The sequence below is a fragment of the Myzus persicae genome, unplaced genomic scaffold (assembly GCF_001856785.1).
Source record: "Myzus persicae strain clone G006 unplaced genomic scaffold, MPER_G0061.0, whole genome shotgun sequence".
Taxonomy (NCBI): Eukaryota; Metazoa; Arthropoda; class Insecta; order Hemiptera; family Aphididae; genus Myzus; species Myzus persicae.
In genome coordinates, this window is record NW_019100537.1 from 157,398 (window position 1) to 176,387 (window position 18,990).

The following is an 18,990-nucleotide window of genomic DNA, read 5'->3' on the forward strand; positions in this document are numbered from 1 at the left end:
ACCACAGAGTAATATTACTAGTAGTATTACTCTATGCTTCAGACGAATATGTTCTGGAATATTATCATTTCAAAAACGGTACGTCTGTTATTTTCGATTCCTAAGACGTTCGAAATATTCGGGCGTGGCCACCCTACCGTAAATAGTGGTTGTTAATAAGACAATAAGACGAAAAACACGCGAACCTACAAGGTTGGCATGTGACCTCGATATTTAAAAATTATATACGAACCAAAAATCGTAAACAGTAGCGCTATCTAGCGATGAAAACAAAGTCGTCTTTTTTTGTTGCAGGCCTTCACTCGTCTACACGTTCGACCATACCTATGAATTATTATTATAATCGTATTCCGTAGCACGATTAACAGACTTTAAGTTAGGTAGTTAATCATGGTCTGTAGAAGGTAGGTATAGAAAAAATTACAAAACACATTTTTGATGCAGTAGCCGTTACTCAGTTGGAATAGTGGTATTGGATTGGAATATCTACAACACGTTTGACTATTTGAGATTTAACACAATTAAACTACAATGTTTTAGCTATTTGGTTCCGTATTTAGATCACCTATGCATCAATCTGTCTTAATTTGTGTAAATTTAATATAATTTATAAAAGCTGTGTGAAGTTACATTCGATAAATTCTGAATTACATTTTCATTCAACTAAACCTAATTCTTAAACTAAAAGTATATGCTTGTAAGTTTTCACTAAGGCGGACAGTGTGTAGATAAAAATAGTTGTATGAATAATCTCTCGCAACTCTCCTTCAATTTTTTTTCTTACAAACTAAGAGTTTTTATAAGTTTTTACGCAGATTTTTATAGTGTGTTATTTTATATTTAATATCAATATTTTCCAAACTTGTGCCTATATATGCTCTCAATTTGTTTATAGTATACTCAAATATGCATTTATAAGGAATATTCGCTGATTTTCAAGTAGTCAATATTAGGGTTTCATTTATGACCATCGTTAATTCTTTTAACCTGTTGGTTGCCAATTTTATTGAAACTCCACAGTACAGTACCTACCTATATGTATTTTAGGTAAAAGGTACAATCAAACTATCATGATGATAATAATCAACAAGTCAAACATACTTGAAGCAATAAAAATGGTAGTCGATAGCCATAAGTCATAACATGAATGGATTGTATTAATTGTGGGGTTAAGTCGAATGGAAATGCGTGACATTTTAATTTTAACCTAAAATTAAATTTAAAAAAAAAATAATTTCGATGGAGTTAACTTTTATTTGAACAGATCCAAAAATGTAATAGCAGTTGATTTTACATATTCTTTTCCGGTATAAAATTGTTCTGGTATAATTTAAATTTTGGTAAGTACATAAAAATCAGCAAAGATCAGTAAAATGTATAATCGTCCTACCGTTGTGGAAGGGTATAAATAATGATCAGACACCCCCGAACCTTTTCTCGGGGATTTGATAATTTTTTGAAAAAGTTGTACATGAAACCTCGTTAAATATAACTGTTATGACTTATGAATTCAAAATATTAACATTCACCATAATACTTAATATTCTTACTTATCACTTTATATTTGATTAACATTAATAAATGGACTAAACAATTGAGTTTGTGCAGTAATAGTTTTATATAATCGTAATTTCGTCGGTAACCGCTTACACACATTAGCGAATTCGACAAGTAGGTATACAGTGTTATACAGTATAACGTATACTACATTACTACTTATACAGTTATACTTATGTAACTATTTTTAATACAATATAATATTATTTCATATTGAGTGTAGAAACAATTGAGAAACAATGAAATCCTGTACCAATATAAATAATTTACCCACAGGTTATGTAGAAAACCAAAACACTCAATAATTATATGTGTTACGTTTCAATAATATATGTAAACATATTCTTTAAAACAATAATGCGACGCGTAAAAATTAAAGAAAACATTTCCTCGCGTACGCATGCATTACAATATATAATATTATTTGGTTGAATAAGCTAACAGTTTGGAACAATAACAGAACATAGTTTCAGGTACACTTTTCAACTTTTGTGAAAACAGTATTGCGTTCGGGTTTCTATTCCGATATTAATGATGTAGACTGTAGAACAGACACGTGACCATCGTGGTCAGACTTATCGCCGCTGCTGAAGACTTCAACGACCTAGAACCGTTACATCCGTCGTCGTCGCAAGAACCACAGTATTTGAGGGTTTTCAGCTCGTCGTCGAGTCTTTGCATTCCCTTGCACAAGTCTGCTTTGTGATAAACGCATCCTCGAGCCACTCGTACAATATCTTCTCCATCTATATTACAAAATAATACGTATATTATGCGTGACGTGTGTGCAGTTTGTACCGGAAACAGAAATATGTTACATTAGATTGATGTTGACAATTTGTTAGTTATACATGTATTACAGGACTATACGATTTATTTATAAACACATATTACTATAATAATAGTATCTACGCCGCAGCTTACATATTGTGTTGAACAAATATTTTTTGATAAATCAATGTATTTTTAATTTTTGAAATACTGTAATGTACCGTTTTTTAATAGAATTGTCAATGTGTATACCCATAAGGCCGTAAATTGATGCCATTATAAAACAACGTTTTTTTTATAATATTTTTTTTTGAGATTATAATGGTAATATTTTTACTTTTTTAATACCTAACTCACATTTTTCATACTTCAAAGCAGAATGTTTTTCTCAGAATTTCGGTTCTTACATAAAAATAAAAAAGTCGAACGATTGGTATAGGTAGTTAAAGTAGGTATTTAAAGTCATTAATATTTAACTACTAGTTCGAAATCCGATAGGTATTTAAACGTTTACATTTTCAGAAAAATATTTTTCTCCAGAAAATGAAATTAGAAATTAATGCTGTTTGGTATTTAAATAAGTTAAAAATAAAAATTATAAAAATAAAAAAATAAAATTGTTTTAAAAAACTTGTTATGAATTCAAATCATGTATAAAATGTTAACAAACAACACTGTACTTATAATATAATGTATTCTGAAATTTTAATGAATGCAATAATATTTATATTTATTTTTTTATGTGATAATCAGCCATGCACAACTGTCTTAAAATAAATTACAGAGAGCCTCATTCTACCAATGAGTCATTTTAAACAATATTTAAATTAATTGAAACGACTTTTACGACATAATTATCCAAATATGAAAAATTTAAAATAAACTGTTTTTCTAAATTCTAAATATTTTGAAACGAAATAAAGTTTTAGAAATAATTGTGTGTATATTTCATAATGACGAGCCTATAGTAAACACAATTAATAATCATATAATATTCAAAGATACATACGTGTAAGCACTACTTTGGAGCATCCAACTGAATCTTCACTGATGGTGGGCAAATTGAAATTGTTGTTTTGATTGATGTTGAAACCGACCTGATTTGCGAAATTTTGTAGAGCATTACTGGCTGTATTTAGGGTGTTTCCTAGTTCATGGTTGAAATCATTAATCGCTCTAGTATTACATTCAACTAAAATACTATCATCTTTCAAGAATGGATCACCACAATTTTTGTTCCACCATCCACAGGTGTAGCATTTTAGACCAGCGCCTGATAATCAAACAATATAGGTACAATCAAACGAAAGAAAAATTGAAATGTGTACGAGGTTATAATAATAAATACAAAATAAGTCACATATAAATTTTGTTTCTGCTCATATTTTTGGTTAGAATCGTGTATGGAGTTGACATTAGTTACAGATAATGACACAGTTTTTATGATTGTACATAATATTCTGTAATGTTTTATATTTTGTCATTTAGGCTAGTAAAAAGCTATTCAATACAAATGTAAAATTAAGTAATAAGTAATAACTAAAAGCTATAATAATACATTAGAAGCAAAGTGTATACCATATGAATGAGGACTGTAGTTCATTTACTAAAAAAAATATCTCACTGATTTTGACAAATATTTTGGGTTTTTAGAATATAATACATAATATGGTATAGGTATATGCTATAGTTTCTATAGGTATAGATACATGGAATGTACATCATACATATATAATGTTATTATTTAATAATAATCATCACATTTAGAATATAAACCATTTAATGGAATGTGTGCATGTAGAAAGATCTATAAACATAAACGTGGTTTATATTTTTTACTTTGATAATTTTACATAAAAGTTACATTAAAAAATATCAGATAATATACTTGATATATCTACCCGCATACCCTACATAATATATACATATATAAATATCCTTACACTCTAAAATGAGTCCCCTCGAATACTTGAAAATCACCTACTTAAGTATTGATTTCTCTTTTAGATATTAATTTTCTTTGACCCAACATAAGCCTCCCCTCATACTGCCTGACGTCTGTCCCCTTACTTAGGTGTCTAGTTGCGTAAAAGTGTACATTACATATATTATTACGACATCAATTCGCCGTTGTCTTATATAGATAACAGACATTTATGATGAGTATGACTTATATATAAAATATAAATCTATTTTCTTAACATATAATAATGATATAAAATACATTTTTATATTTTTTTAATGTATCTACTATCTATAATTCATATACATTAATAATCAATAATTTTAAAGCTGGTGCCAATTTCAAGAAACTTACCCTACGGTTTCCACTAAAGAATTTCCAAAAATATCGAGCCGAATTCTATCTCTTTTTCTACCTATTCCATTATATTGCATAGAGTTGATTTCGGATGTGAAACTCTTATTATTTATTTTAATAATCGAGTGATAATGGCAGTGCTGTTATAACGAATAATAAGTAATGATGACTAGCGACTAATATTATTTTTTACTTTGCAAACATTGGAAACATTATATATATAATATATATATTATACTATGTAGAAATGCATAATTATTATATTTCAAGGTTACTGGTCTACCAAATGTTTACATATATAGTATGAGATATATACACGTGTGAATGTGCTTAACCATTTTAACCAAACCCACGCAATAATAAAGATTTTTATATTTGATAATCTTTATATGCGTATAATAATATACCTACCTGGCTATCTAATAGTCTATTACTTTAAAATTTAAATGGACTTTTTAATTTTTACATAAGATTTTACATTAGAAACAATTTCTAAAGTTTGACATTATTTTATTGTATTTTCGAGATTTTAAGTACAGTTATATTATGATCTATTAAAGGTAACTTGTAATTTCAAAATTGTTTATTTTACAGTATTATTACGAATGTCAGTAAAATTTAATGTATCCATGATATATTAAATCAATTATGATATCATGTTTTCGTATAAATCAACTAATTTTTGTTTAACATTTAATTATTTTATCATAAATATTTAAAGTAAGTAATTACTAAGCTAATTGTAATTCAATCAGTTTTACACGTATGATGTGATATGAAATTATATGATAAGCTTCCATGTGAAACAGCCCTTTAGAATTTGTATCGACTACAATAACTATAGATAACTATTAAATATTTTAATTCAATAATAAATTAATAATATTATTAATCATAAACGATAAACATTACGTGACAATCATTAATCTAGTTTTAAATATGATTACAATAACAAGTAAAAAGTTTTAAATAAGCATTTAAAAATATAATATTATCTATATATATATATATATACCCATACGGCGTTGATATTGTAAATTAAAATTTGTAAGGTGAGATCTAAAATATATTATGTCTATTATACGTATGTGTGATCTTTACGGTTCATAGTTTTAAATACATAAAATATTGTAATAATTAATCTTCTGAAATTAATTGATTGTACTGTTGAGTAAACAGGTTCTTTACAAATAATACTGGTATTCAATATGTTATGTATTATTTTTTCTGCTAATAACAATTTTATGGAAAAATGATTTTACGTTTTAATAGTGTGTATTTATATATTAAGACATACATAATGTGCTTTCCGTCGATATTGTATTTCAATATAAATCATTATCATCACGTTATAAAACAATAAAAACAAACAATGTGTTTATAGCTATATTGGCCGCGAGATTTAAATTTTAAAAATTAAAATTTTTTTTTATTAGGTTTACCTAACCTTATAATATACCTAGTGCTGAAAAAATAATTACCTATACATATATTATAGACACTACCTTTACAGATATTGATTTACTAAAAATATCACAATAGATATTTATTCTGCATTTTTTAAATGTTGACATAACTTAATTAATATTCATCATGCAGTAATTTTGTTTTTGTTTCGTTACAATAACGAAAACAATTTAGGAATTTAACTATTTTAATATTATTCACTCAAAAATAATGAATAATATATAGAATTATATCTAATATATCAACTATTAACCCCCAATGTCAAACAAATAAACATTAAAACTACCATAAAATGTATATACTGTATGTTGATTATTATAATCATATAAATTATTTAAAAGTGTATAAATAGTAAAAGTGAAACGATATTCAAATGAGTATGCACCGTTTCCGAAAAAAAGCTCGATTTTAGCTTCCGCTGCACAAGACGTCACAACTATAGCACGACCCAGTGGCGTATCCAGGAATTTTGTAAAATCATTATTTTAATAATATAATCTATATTCTAAATATAATATATATAAAAGCCAAATACCACTCACTCATCGCTACATCTCAAAAACTAAAAAAACGTACTAACTTAAAATTTGAAGTAGAGGTTCCCCTAATAGTCTAATGATATAGTATTATAATATGGGCGAAATATACTATAACTCAGCTTTTTATTACTAGTAGATACCAATAACTTGAACAAAAAATAGTATTACCTTACTTACTAACGATTGACTATAATTGATAAGTTGCTGAAATTGTTTGTGCAAAAAAAACCAAGATAAACAAGACGTCAATAATTATATATTCATGATAACATTTTTGATATGATTGGCATACCTGCCAGTTGCATAGTAATAACTTTAAATACGGTCGTTTCAACAGTTTTCGGTGATATCGTATCAATTTATAAATTTTTAAGAATTTTTTTGATTCAAGGAAAAACATGTAGGTATGACAGGTACAATAATATAAGTATACATATTAGTAAGCAGTATGGCACCTACACATAAATTACATTCGAACAAACAAGCTAAATCAAATTTTACATTTTACAATAATAGTGTATCCGCGATAATCATTATCGTGTTACAATATTATGTCTGTGTCACACAAATTGTGTGTGCAATGTGCATACAACATTACATTTGATCTATATTGGACAGTTCAAATTATTTAATGCTGTTTACAGTTTTTTATTAAACAATGATCCTTACAGTAACAGTTTAATAAATTTAAATAATTTTTTTTGGCATTCACATTGACATATATATGGGCATAATATATTATCATGTTGAGGAGCTACAACACTTTTTTAACAATGACTAGTTTACCGAAGCCTTTCAAGTAGTTTTTGTGTAGATATACCTATACTGTTTGAATGTCCCGCATTAAGTTTCAATGTTTCATAATGGGGCTTGCTGATTTTAACAATTTTAAATTATTTTTTTACGCATTAGTCGAATTACTTAACACATATCAACTATATTAAGTTCATAAAATTTTTTACAAAATTTAAAATAAAATTCTGTCATAATTTCCGGTTGTCGTCAATAATACCGTAAAAATTAACGAAACAAACAATAACAACATTATTATTAATGTAATAATTAGCAATGAGATTTTCATAACCTTCGGCGAGTCCTTGTCGTCACGGGTACTATACAACAGTAAAATAGTGTCAGTGGTTTATTCACTTTCCAGGGGGGACATGGTTCACTGATGATTTTTTTTTTTTAAGTAGGTAAACGAATAAAAATGTGCTCATTAAAGTCTTCATTTGGATATTAGGAATATTTTGTTTGAAGTTCTGTAATAGCTATAGTACACTACGCGTATGTTGTATATTTACTATTATATTGTATAAGTATGTGTAATTTCTACCAGCCACCGCACACCAGATGTTTTATTAGTAGAGCTATGAATTTAATGCACTAAAATATAACATTCAAGAATGCAGTTTCAAATGCATTTAAATTTCCAACACACTACTTTAAAAATCTTAAATATGCATTTATACAGTTCTTAAAATGAAATAAATATTTTTTAAGTATAAAATAGTATCATAATATAATCTTACTGAAAAAAAAAAACATTAATGTTCATATGTTTTTTTAAGAAATAAAAATAAATTTGATTCATTTTGGCAAGTAGTTGTACTGACCAAAAAATAAAAATATTTTTATACTTTTGCATTTAAAAGTTTAAAAAAATTATAAGTAAACAAAAACAATAAATACAAATACTCAGCCCGTCTGGTTATTATTATTATTAATTAGTAAGTAGGTATACCATCGTTTGTCTGATCACCCAATACCTATATTGATTAAACACCCCATTTGTGTTCAATGACCAATATTATTGTCCGACACAGTTAGGTAATAGAATCATAATATAGAACAGTAATATCAATAACGAACATATAATGGTTTTTACAAAAATGCGTAGGTGCATATTATAATATAATATTTGTTGGTCACAACCCACAGGACACAGACTCATAAATAAGCAGATGGATTATCTTAACGATGTGGATGTAGTATATGTAAGTACTGTATGTTACATAAATAGGTACCGAGTACAGTATATACTTGCCGCTGTGTAGTTGTAATATTAGATTCGGAGAAAGTCTACAGCACAGCACATTACATCGACGTCCGGTTACAACGCGAGTAGATACGAAACCTGCCTATCTAGTTTAAAAATAAAGTCCTTGTTTGCGAATTTGCAAATCATCACCATCACAATGGTGGTCAGAGGATGACAGAAAAAATAGCTTAACTAAAAATAAGAACGGAAGAACAAATAAAATAATACTCACTCGATCCAAACAGAGCGATTAAACATAACGATATCGATGCAGTTAGTTTCATATTGTGATTTTTTTTTCTCTTTGGATAAATATTATTTAAACTCAATTATTCAGATATCTACGTTACAAACAATAATGTTTAAATTGACCACTGATATTATAGTTGTTGTCGTGGGTACGAACGGACAAGTGTCTGCAAACTGAAAATGGTTATAACTGACTCTCACAGTCTCACGCACCTCTCTAAAAACTGTTCTGCGTACACCTACCACTAACCGACCTTGGGCTTGCCCAACGTGCGTTTTCAAACATGGTTGTTTGTTATTGTTTTTTTTTTTTTGTTCTTTTCATACTTCTCTCTTCCGAAACATTTCGATGGTGTTATTATTCATTATACAGTTCACTTTATAAAATGTCTATAATACATGAATACACTGCAAAGTAGTATAATATAATAATTATAAATAATAAATATTCATTTATATATCGGACTTCATATTATGTCATTCGTATTATGAAATACAAAATAATATGAAGTACTAATTCGCGATAATGGGGACAAATTAGTTTACTTATATTATATTCTTTACAGTGAACGTGAATGTCCCATAGATATAATTTGATGTATAATTGCATTTTAAAATATAAAAACAACACGTCACTCGTTTTTTGTGAAGACAACAATTTTTTTTAACTTTTGGAATCCTCACTGAATTTGCATAAGTCGGTACAAGTACAACTATTATGATTTATGAAGCTCTTTAGGCTCTAAGGACATTTGATATACGTACACTGATATTATTCATTTTTTTGAATCTCAAAAATAACAAACATTTATTAATATTAATGGCATTATTAATTTATGTAATCAAACTATAGATGTTTTTATTTTTTAGAGCTAATATATGTACTTACGTTAAACGTTTTTAGCTTATTACTTTATTTTAAAATTATTCAATCACTTTAAAATTTAAAACACTTCTCAATGAGGTATATTATAATACTTATATTGTTATCAAGCAAAACATTAAAAATATATAATTGGGTAGGTAATATGTATATAAATATACAACTATAATAAAATATACCTATACCTCTTATTTTTAACATACATCTTCACTAGAGATCTAGAAAGTTGTATCTACATACTACATAAATTACGCTATAATACACAATTGTTTTAAATTTTAACATTTACATTTTCACTCTGGAATTAAAGATGTTTGAAATAAGAATTTAAACTTCAATATTTAGTATGGTAAGTATGTATAATGTACATTAGACATTTAGACAGTTGTACAGCTCTTCTGTCGTACATCTTAATTGCATTATAATTGTTACCTAAAGGTATTAAACGTTGTAACTTGTATTATAGACTATATAGTATAATACTCTGCACACTATGAAAACATACATTTATAAAATACTTTATTATAGAAAAATAGTGAGATACCCTAGTTAACATATAATTGTATACCTACTACAAAAGTTTCAACTAATAAAAACAGTATTATTTATTTTCAAAGTTTATTTTTTGTCATGAAGGTACCAGATGCTTCTTTTATTTATATACTTTTCAACTTTTATTAAAAATACTTGCATCCATGCTTAAATTAAAAATATTGATCTCGTGTCAGAGAGTAATATCCTCATTTCTACAAAATAAGGATAGCGAACGTTGCTGCCACCACGGTGGCAAAAGCTATGTATGTCTTTTGCGCCGAGTTACAATAATCTGTCATACAAGTGCACACGTCCTGCTTGCCACCAAATCCGGATCGATGGTAACATTTATTATTGTAATTCGAAGCGTCCCAGCCACATGTTCTAATGATCCGATTTCTATCTGACGGCACTGTAACAAAGAAAACCATAGATAAGTATTATCAAAATAATAAACTAACTATTATTATTATAACTAAAGATATTTTTTCATGTAAAAGCCCGTTCTGAAAATGAATACTATTATGACATTAAAAAAACATAATTTTTGTTCAAAATGTTATTCAAGTTATATTTCGAAAATCATTAGCTTTCATTTCAACCTGGTAAAAAAACTGTTACCACAAATAAAATCTACGCTATTCGCATACGTAATAAAATAAATAATAATTAAGTATTACGATACTAATGTTAAATATATTATTGTTAAAGTTTAAATATGATCAATAATATGTATATATAATAAAGACATAAAGGGTTAAAAAAAGAAGGCTTAAAGTTTTGACTTTTGGATACACGATAATACATTTTACCATTTAATATTTATGTAGTAGCCACGTGCTACAACAGATCGTAATACAATGTGTGTTGAAGTGTCAGTGCACTCAATTCAGAGTTCAGACTCCCTCTTTAATAATTTAAATAACGTCAGACAAGTGTGTTGAATATCATAGGCTTATTGAATATTTAAGTATAACTCAAAATTAATTTCATTCAAAACGAGTGTTGTTACTTGTTAACACTCTTATGTTTTTCAAAAATATAAATTATTCTCATTTTTTTTCTAGTTATTTAAAAGCATTTTACTATTGTGATAGAAGTATAATTTCGATAAACGAAAAATTATTTGAACTTAGGAATTATATATTAATAAAAAAAAATCACATAGCTCAGATAAATAAACTACCTTTCCTATAATCTATACTATATTATTAATTTATTCAATGGCGTGATGATTAATATTAACACATGTACCATGTAAGTTAAGGGCTCAGATTAATTCTGATTCATAAAGGCAAATTACTTAACTTAATATTTGTACTTAAAAGTAATTAATCGACAATGGTAGACGATAATAGTGCGTGTACCTATGCTGCCTAATACAAACATGGGAGTTATAATTATAAACGTGACAAATCGTTCAAATAGTAATAAGTAGGTAGCTAGTTTTTGAAAGATTATATAAATCGATTGATTCATATCTAAAAGTTTATTTTCTCTAAAAGTTTTAATGTTTTCGGAAATATTTTTTTAAAATTATTAGGTAGGTATTTAATACAATTTTCAAACGAAATAAATCATTGACTAATTTTTTTATTGTGAACACTTTTTGAAATATTTACGTTTATGATTGACAGCAAACATTTTCAAAATTTCTTATTCCAAAGTAAAAATATTTTTCTGAAAATTTCAATATGTATAAGCTTAATTTATTTTTAATAAATAGTTATACTAAATGGATAATGTTTGCAATTTTAATGAGTAGAGGTACACCAATATTTTAAGCTGTACCCCAGTGAAGTAATTGTAGGGGCACTTGCAGCACTCCTGTAAAGTTTTAGTAGAGGGGAAGATGTATTTTTCCACGTCATCACCAAATAATCCAACTGTTTACAATCCTTTAATCTTCTATAGTAAAGAATGAATGCAATACATTCAACATACAATTAAAAATATTTTTTTTTATAGTATAAGAAGAAGAACATTTATTTTACGTTTCTCATGTTGTATAATATGTATTGACGTATTGTGAACGTTATCGGTTTTTGTGGATTACAAAAATAACCCAATTATATTATTTCATGAATTATGATTACAGGATTGTTATCACATTATTTTTTTCAAACAATTTATAGCCTTTTTTATGAAATCTTATGTACTTAATATTATTTAAAGATAATGTTCTTATTTCCGTAGGTATTACAGACTTGTTTAAAATCTAATATAATTAGGCCATGCCTTTGATTTTGGAGAGTAAATTATTTTTCACTCTTAGTTTTTTAACCAGTTACACCACTGGGTACCCCTGTGCTCTATGTTACTCCACATCTCCACAAATACACGAGGGTACACTGATACTGGGCCTATGATTAACAAGTTATAGCTATTTGAAAAAAGTAATTGACATTTTCCGTTGTCTTGAATTTTAATTCGACAGTGTGTTCGGGGGGAAAAGTAGTGTTGTTACCTACCTCAGTTTTATTTTTATGCAATAAACAAGGTGAAACAAACATTGGTATCACTGCACTCCAGTCCACTCATCTAAACTTTAAATACCTAATTAAAAGTTAAAAGTTATAACTAATTGACTACTCATTCAAAATGTAATTTTAGGTTCTGAACGGTGCAATGAATGTATTAACATATTTAATATAAAAATCAAAAAAATATTTTATTTAGCCATTTAGGAACATACAATAACTAAAAATGGTGTGTGGTTCAAAAAAATTAGAAAACTTAGTTTTCGTTTAACTGCCTTAATCAATTATGGCTATTAATGCCACAATAATAAACAGTAAATACTTTTTATTTTAATAACAGTAAAAATGGTTTTTATAATTTTTTCGACAATTTTATTTTATAAGTAGTTAATAATTTTGTACCTGCAGTCCAAAATATTTTTTTTTAAACGTTTAAATATTTCAAAAAATAAATGTTTACCTTTAAAAAAATCGCTGTATTCCACAATACCTACTATAAAAAAAATAACTTTACTACTAACTTTATTTGTTATACTTAACACAACAAGTTAAGATCTTAAATATTTTAAGAAAATGTTTATAAATGTAATGCTAATGGTCTAGCCACCAAAATCGAATTTAATCTCCAATTTTTCATATTATTAACTTTTTGGTAATGCAGTATTTACATTTAAAAGCGTTTGAAAAGCGTTGTGAAATAGTATGCATGGTTTAAATTAAAAACAAAACTATTCACTTCAATAACATATTAACAACTTTATTAAGTGCCCATTGTTTTTTTAAATTTAAATTTTGATGTTTTAGAACGATCTTTAAGACGATTCTACAGTAAAAATGTTATATATGAACTATTCATTATTTGTGTTGGTTTTACGTCATTGGCTAACTTCCAAGCTGTTAATATTTTATTATTAGATTACCAAATAGGCGTTTTAATATCTAATTTCAAAATCATATGTCCTTAAAAATGTATGTTATGTCAATAATTTTGAACATTAGGTATTGAAAGGGAAAAGTATAAAATAGTTCATTTAAATATAAAAATACTACTATTACCTACTTACCATTATTTATTGTAAAACATTTAGCTAAATAGAGTTTATAATTTTATGTTATATAATAATATACTATTCTGTAGAAATTAATTAAAATATAATATTATATTACAGTAAACTCAAATTGGTGTATCACATTTAACAATAATTATGTCAAAATAAATAGTTAGTACAGAGTACAACTGAGAATTATACCAATAACTCTTCACATTTGGAATATTGATTAACCCTATGTATTCATTTCACAATAATATCCTTTTTAATTTTGTGTTTTGTTCTTTTTCTATCGTCACTTTAATTTTAATTTAAACAGTATAATATATCCCCTTCATAAAATAAGGTCCGATCTAGTAGTCTCAATTAATACTTACATCCGTTGACCTCCGGCTCGATTGTTTGTATGATCTTTCTGCAGAGGGTATAATTTTTGCGACTATCCTCTGGAACACCTATATTTAATTTTGAGCATTCCGTTTTAAAATGATCTGGAAGTTTTTCTTGAGCACAATCCGTGTCATTATGACTATTGCACACATAACACCGTATCTCAGTTTGTGCTGTCGCTAGAAACAAAAATGCAATTATTCACTTAGACATAGACACATAGTTTAAGTATCTTATTTTTATCATCGAAACCTGATTGTAGTTATTTCTTCTTTGAATTGTCTGATTTTTAAATTAAATAACTTATTCTATATGTAATTTAATTCATATTTATTCATATCTATGGGCATTTTATAAAAAATGTGTAAATGTATTTATTATTAGTTTATTATATTTAATTTTAATATACCTAATCATTTAATAAAAATTATAAAAATACTTTTTACTTTATTTTCAGATTAATTCATTAAGTACACAAATGTACTGAATATTTAATAATAATAATTTAATACTAATGTACCTAATATAGTGGTAAACTTAGAGAAAACAACTATATATAACTATATATTAATATATTTCACAGTCAGCATTAATAATTAATCTTATTACAAGGCGTGACAATGTGTATTTTGTTTTTCTCGTAAAGTTAGTACATTCGTTTTATAGGAAAACGAAGAAATATGGTTAGTGCACTCTGTATATAATTATATAACTTATAAATATTTAAAAAGTATCAAATTTTGAATATAAACTGACAATTTATTTAATTGGTCTGTTTTAATATTTATACATTTGAATTGTAGGTACAATATATTTGATAGATATTTAAAAGGCTTTAAGTAATAACACCGCATGACCGTATATAATGGGAAACAATTTTTACCCATAAAAAATATTTATTATTTATACAAATGTGAGTATGGGAATTTCTTTTATCGTTTTTTGTCATTTAACATAAGCCAAATTCATAGAAGTGTCATGATCATTTATATTTTATAATTTTATAAACACAAAAAACTGTACGTACCTAATAGTTATTTTACTCCTATAATTATAAGTAATAATAAACAATAGAAACACGGAAAATTGACCTACGGACATCAACATGGGAATAAAGGTGGGAAGAAGTAAAACAAGACGAGGTAATATTATGGCATATATAGGTATTAATAAAGCTTAAATAAAGCTATACTATTATACTATACGAAATTTGCAGTCTACCGCGGTTTTATGTACTACCTAACTATAAATATTAGTGTAGTATGCGGTCTACATTAGTAGTTTTGTCTTTTACCATACATACAAATATGCTCTCATTAGTATCTTATACCATTTTATCTTTATACTTCCCAGTGCATTTCATCTATAAGACCAAGAATATTAATTAAAGGTAAAGGAAAAGTGTAGTGCGAATCAAGACTTATTAGAGACGCACTTGGCCCAGTACTGGCGGTGAGGCTTGTATACAAGAAGTAATATTTTCGATTCGTTCTTAAAAGATATAAAATAGTGTTTTGTGGATAATCCATAATGTGCAACAGACTGCCCATTTGGCCTGGTAAGTTTTTATTTAAAAATTGTAGTCTCCCGCCTCTCACACCACCGCATTACGTCAAACAATTGATTAATATATGCAGACAATTTATAGGTACCTACCTAGAAGTATATCGTATTGTGTTATATGCTATTATAGTAACGATGCCGTATTTAAAATCTTAAAATGTTTGTGTTCCAGAGCTGCAAGTGTATACGACTCATGTCTCCCCCGAATTTATCGATTCGGGATTCTTCAAAATTTCGCGGGGAATATTTCGACTCTCGATATTACTATATATGTATAATGTATATACTATTATATTCTGACTATAAATTCTAATAAAAAATACAATCGATATTTGTATTTTAGGTACTTTTAGTCTTGATGCCCGGCCGTGTGGAGTCCCGTCCCGTTCGCCGAGCGTGCGGTCCCGTCCTCCCCAAAAATACCGATGTGCTCGTCGGTGTACTATTAAAATCGTGTGTAAAACACGTAATAACCATAATATCATAATATCATCATACGCTTACCGGTGTGCGAGTTGAAAACGATGGAGACGGCGATCAACGCCAGCGCGGCGCAAGCGACGGACGTGACGGTGCAGGACATGGTGCGTGTCGGGACGGTCGAGCGCAACACAGCTGGGGCCCCGGGGCAGCGCCGAGTCTACGCCGCGGGTATGATATTGTGATCTGGGATCGCGGGCGGCGCACTCAAAGGCCGGCGGCGTCGGAATACGCGTTGCTGTGAACCGTGTGCGTACGTCGGCCGGCGCGATTTGCGACTCTCCCGGAAGCCCAATTAGGCCAATTGGCCTCAGCCGCCGCCGCCGCCGCCGCCGCCGCCACCACCCCACCCGGCGATCGCGACTCGTCCCGGCGCGCGAGAATCGTTCGGTTGGCGAGCGAGCTACGTGATATTATAATATTATTATTATTATTATTATTATTATTATTAATCATTTTCATACCGTTTCACGCTCGTATTTTTATTATAATATATTATTATTATTATTATTATTATTATTATTATTATTACGGTTGTTGTTGTTGTTTCGTCCACGTTTTATGTGCCGTGTGACTGCGTGTAATCCTGTGCCGCCGGATAGACCTCGAGGTTAGGGTGCCCCTCCTCCCCCCAATCTCTGCCACGCCACCATGCCGCAGTTGGGGACTTGTGGGCTTATATTTGATCTTCTTAATTCCATAAAAAATACTATAATAATAATATTATACGTGTGCCTATAAGTTATAACTACAAGTTGCGCCGCTGCTTTCTGAGGGTTATAATATTAATGTGTTACGCTGTATACAGTGTGATCTTGCAATGCGATTTTACAACGGTAGGCTTAATTGCTTAAAAGAAAAAACTTTTGCCAAAATTCGACAGTAAAAATGTTATTTCTTAGATAAAACAGGTTTGAGCTTCTAAGCTGTAAGTGCCTTTCTCGCAGTATAATATAGGGCCGAAAACATTTCAATGGGTGAGCTTAATTTCAATTAATTTAGAATTGTTTCCGACGCGTTTTGGGGTGACTATAAGTTAAATATACCGTTGTATTCATTATCTAATATTTCAGTAGTATGCAGACGAGAAGGTGATGGGTGTTCAAACACTCTAACCAGGGCTCTTATTTTTTTTTACATCATATTAAAACATGAAAAGTCTTAAAAAAACGTGTACGTTTATAATGTTAGGTATTATTGGAAATGTCAGTGTACGCCACTGCTCGTTGAATAGGTATCTAATTGTGCACAATGATTTTACCGTTTATGATACCGACGCTCACACGGTCATTGTCAACGTTTTTTTATCTGTACGATTATTTGTACTATGAATATTTGATGACGATGAGTTACTATTAGGTACCTATATGTCTGTACACAAAACTTGAATATTGTAGTTCAAAGTTCATCATAACATATGCTATTTGCTCTTTTCCCGTGATATTAATTATATTTTACATATCATCTAACTGAAAATATACTAGTGTATCAAGTAAATATTGACTTCGTCAATTTAGAAAGAAACACTATGATAAATACAAAAAAAAACTTTGCAGTTCAATACTGGGAAAATATTATGTTCAACTAAAATAAGGTCTGGACAAATCTGTATAAAATACAGGTATATGCACAAGTACTTACACAGGGTGATTCACCAACCACACTTTCCACCCATTATTTTATTTAATAATGAATTTATTCAAATTCTGATTTTTAGAATTTTTAAATATACTCAAAGATAATTTTTTCAATTTCTTGAATTTTCCTGTACTACATAAGAAAAGTCCTGTGGCGTTACAAAATTCTATTTTTCAAATGAAAAATTTAAAACTATAGCAGATAAATATAACAACACAATTTTTGATACCTAACTTTGAGGAATTAATATTTAATCTATACTGATTAGTTATTACAACATTAGAAAATAAAATAAAATTACATGCTGTTTGTTTTATTTAGTACCTATGCATATTTTAATAATTAAATACCAGTACAAAATCTATATCAATGATCACCCCGATCAACTTTGAATCGTTCCTCATCATCATTAACTGCGTTATTTAACTACAAACAAAAAATAACTCAGAGAAACTTTGGTCAATTTATGAAAATATGAATATCCATAGAATAAAGCTTTAAAAGTATAAACGCGCTGTATATATACGCCGTGCACGAGTATAACGTGTATAGGTATTCGGTAGATTATAGAGGTGCCTATATTAAAATAAATCGAGTCTTTTTTTTTTTATCACTGCAGATAAAAACGGGCAGCAAAAAAAATACAATAATAGGTACCTATAATATTATTAGTAACAATACACAATAATATACACACTCGCACACCGATAACGGTCGATTGCGTATATTATATTATATTGGTATATTTAATATTTATGCATGTTACTAGTTATAATGGTATGCAATATTGTTTTATACGATTTTATATTGCCAGTGTGTATATTATGGGCTAACGCGGTAAGAGAAAAAAGGAGTATAAGTAGTATAACCTCTGTAGTCTGTGTGTTCCAATATATAAAGCCAACGAGCCGAAGAAATGACGATAATCAAGTGTAGAACTATGAACTCTACACGGGTACAATAATGTACGTTAATATTAAAAATAATGAATATCGAAAATGAATATACAAGCGGTTGAAAATTATACTG

General features: G+C 28.3%; 2 protein-coding genes across 2 annotated transcripts; both read right to left on the reverse strand.

Moving 5' to 3' along the window:
- Positions 1 to 1,234: 1,234 nt before the first annotated feature.
- LOC111031505 lies at positions 1,235 to 9,147 on the reverse strand. Its single transcript, XM_022311485.1, has 3 exons — positions 8,928 to 9,147; positions 3,338 to 3,601; positions 1,235 to 2,303 (listed from the first exon to the last, which is right to left on the reverse strand). The coding sequence occupies exons 1-3, from the start codon at positions 8,977 to 8,979 to the stop codon at positions 2,086 to 2,088; spliced, it is 534 nt and encodes a 177-aa protein (XP_022167177.1). The 5' UTR covers positions 8,980 to 9,147; the 3' UTR covers positions 1,235 to 2,085.
- Positions 9,148 to 10,167: 1,020 nt separating this feature from the next.
- On the reverse strand, positions 10,168 to 16,605 carry LOC111031597. Its single transcript, XM_022311629.1, has 3 exons — positions 16,348 to 16,605; positions 14,268 to 14,459; positions 10,168 to 10,773 (listed from the first exon to the last, which is right to left on the reverse strand). Exons 1-3 carry the CDS (start codon positions 16,424 to 16,426, stop codon positions 10,574 to 10,576), a joined length of 471 nt encoding a protein of 156 aa, XP_022167321.1. The 5' UTR covers positions 16,427 to 16,605; the 3' UTR covers positions 10,168 to 10,573.
- Between the last annotated feature and the right edge of the window lie 2,385 nt (positions 16,606 to 18,990).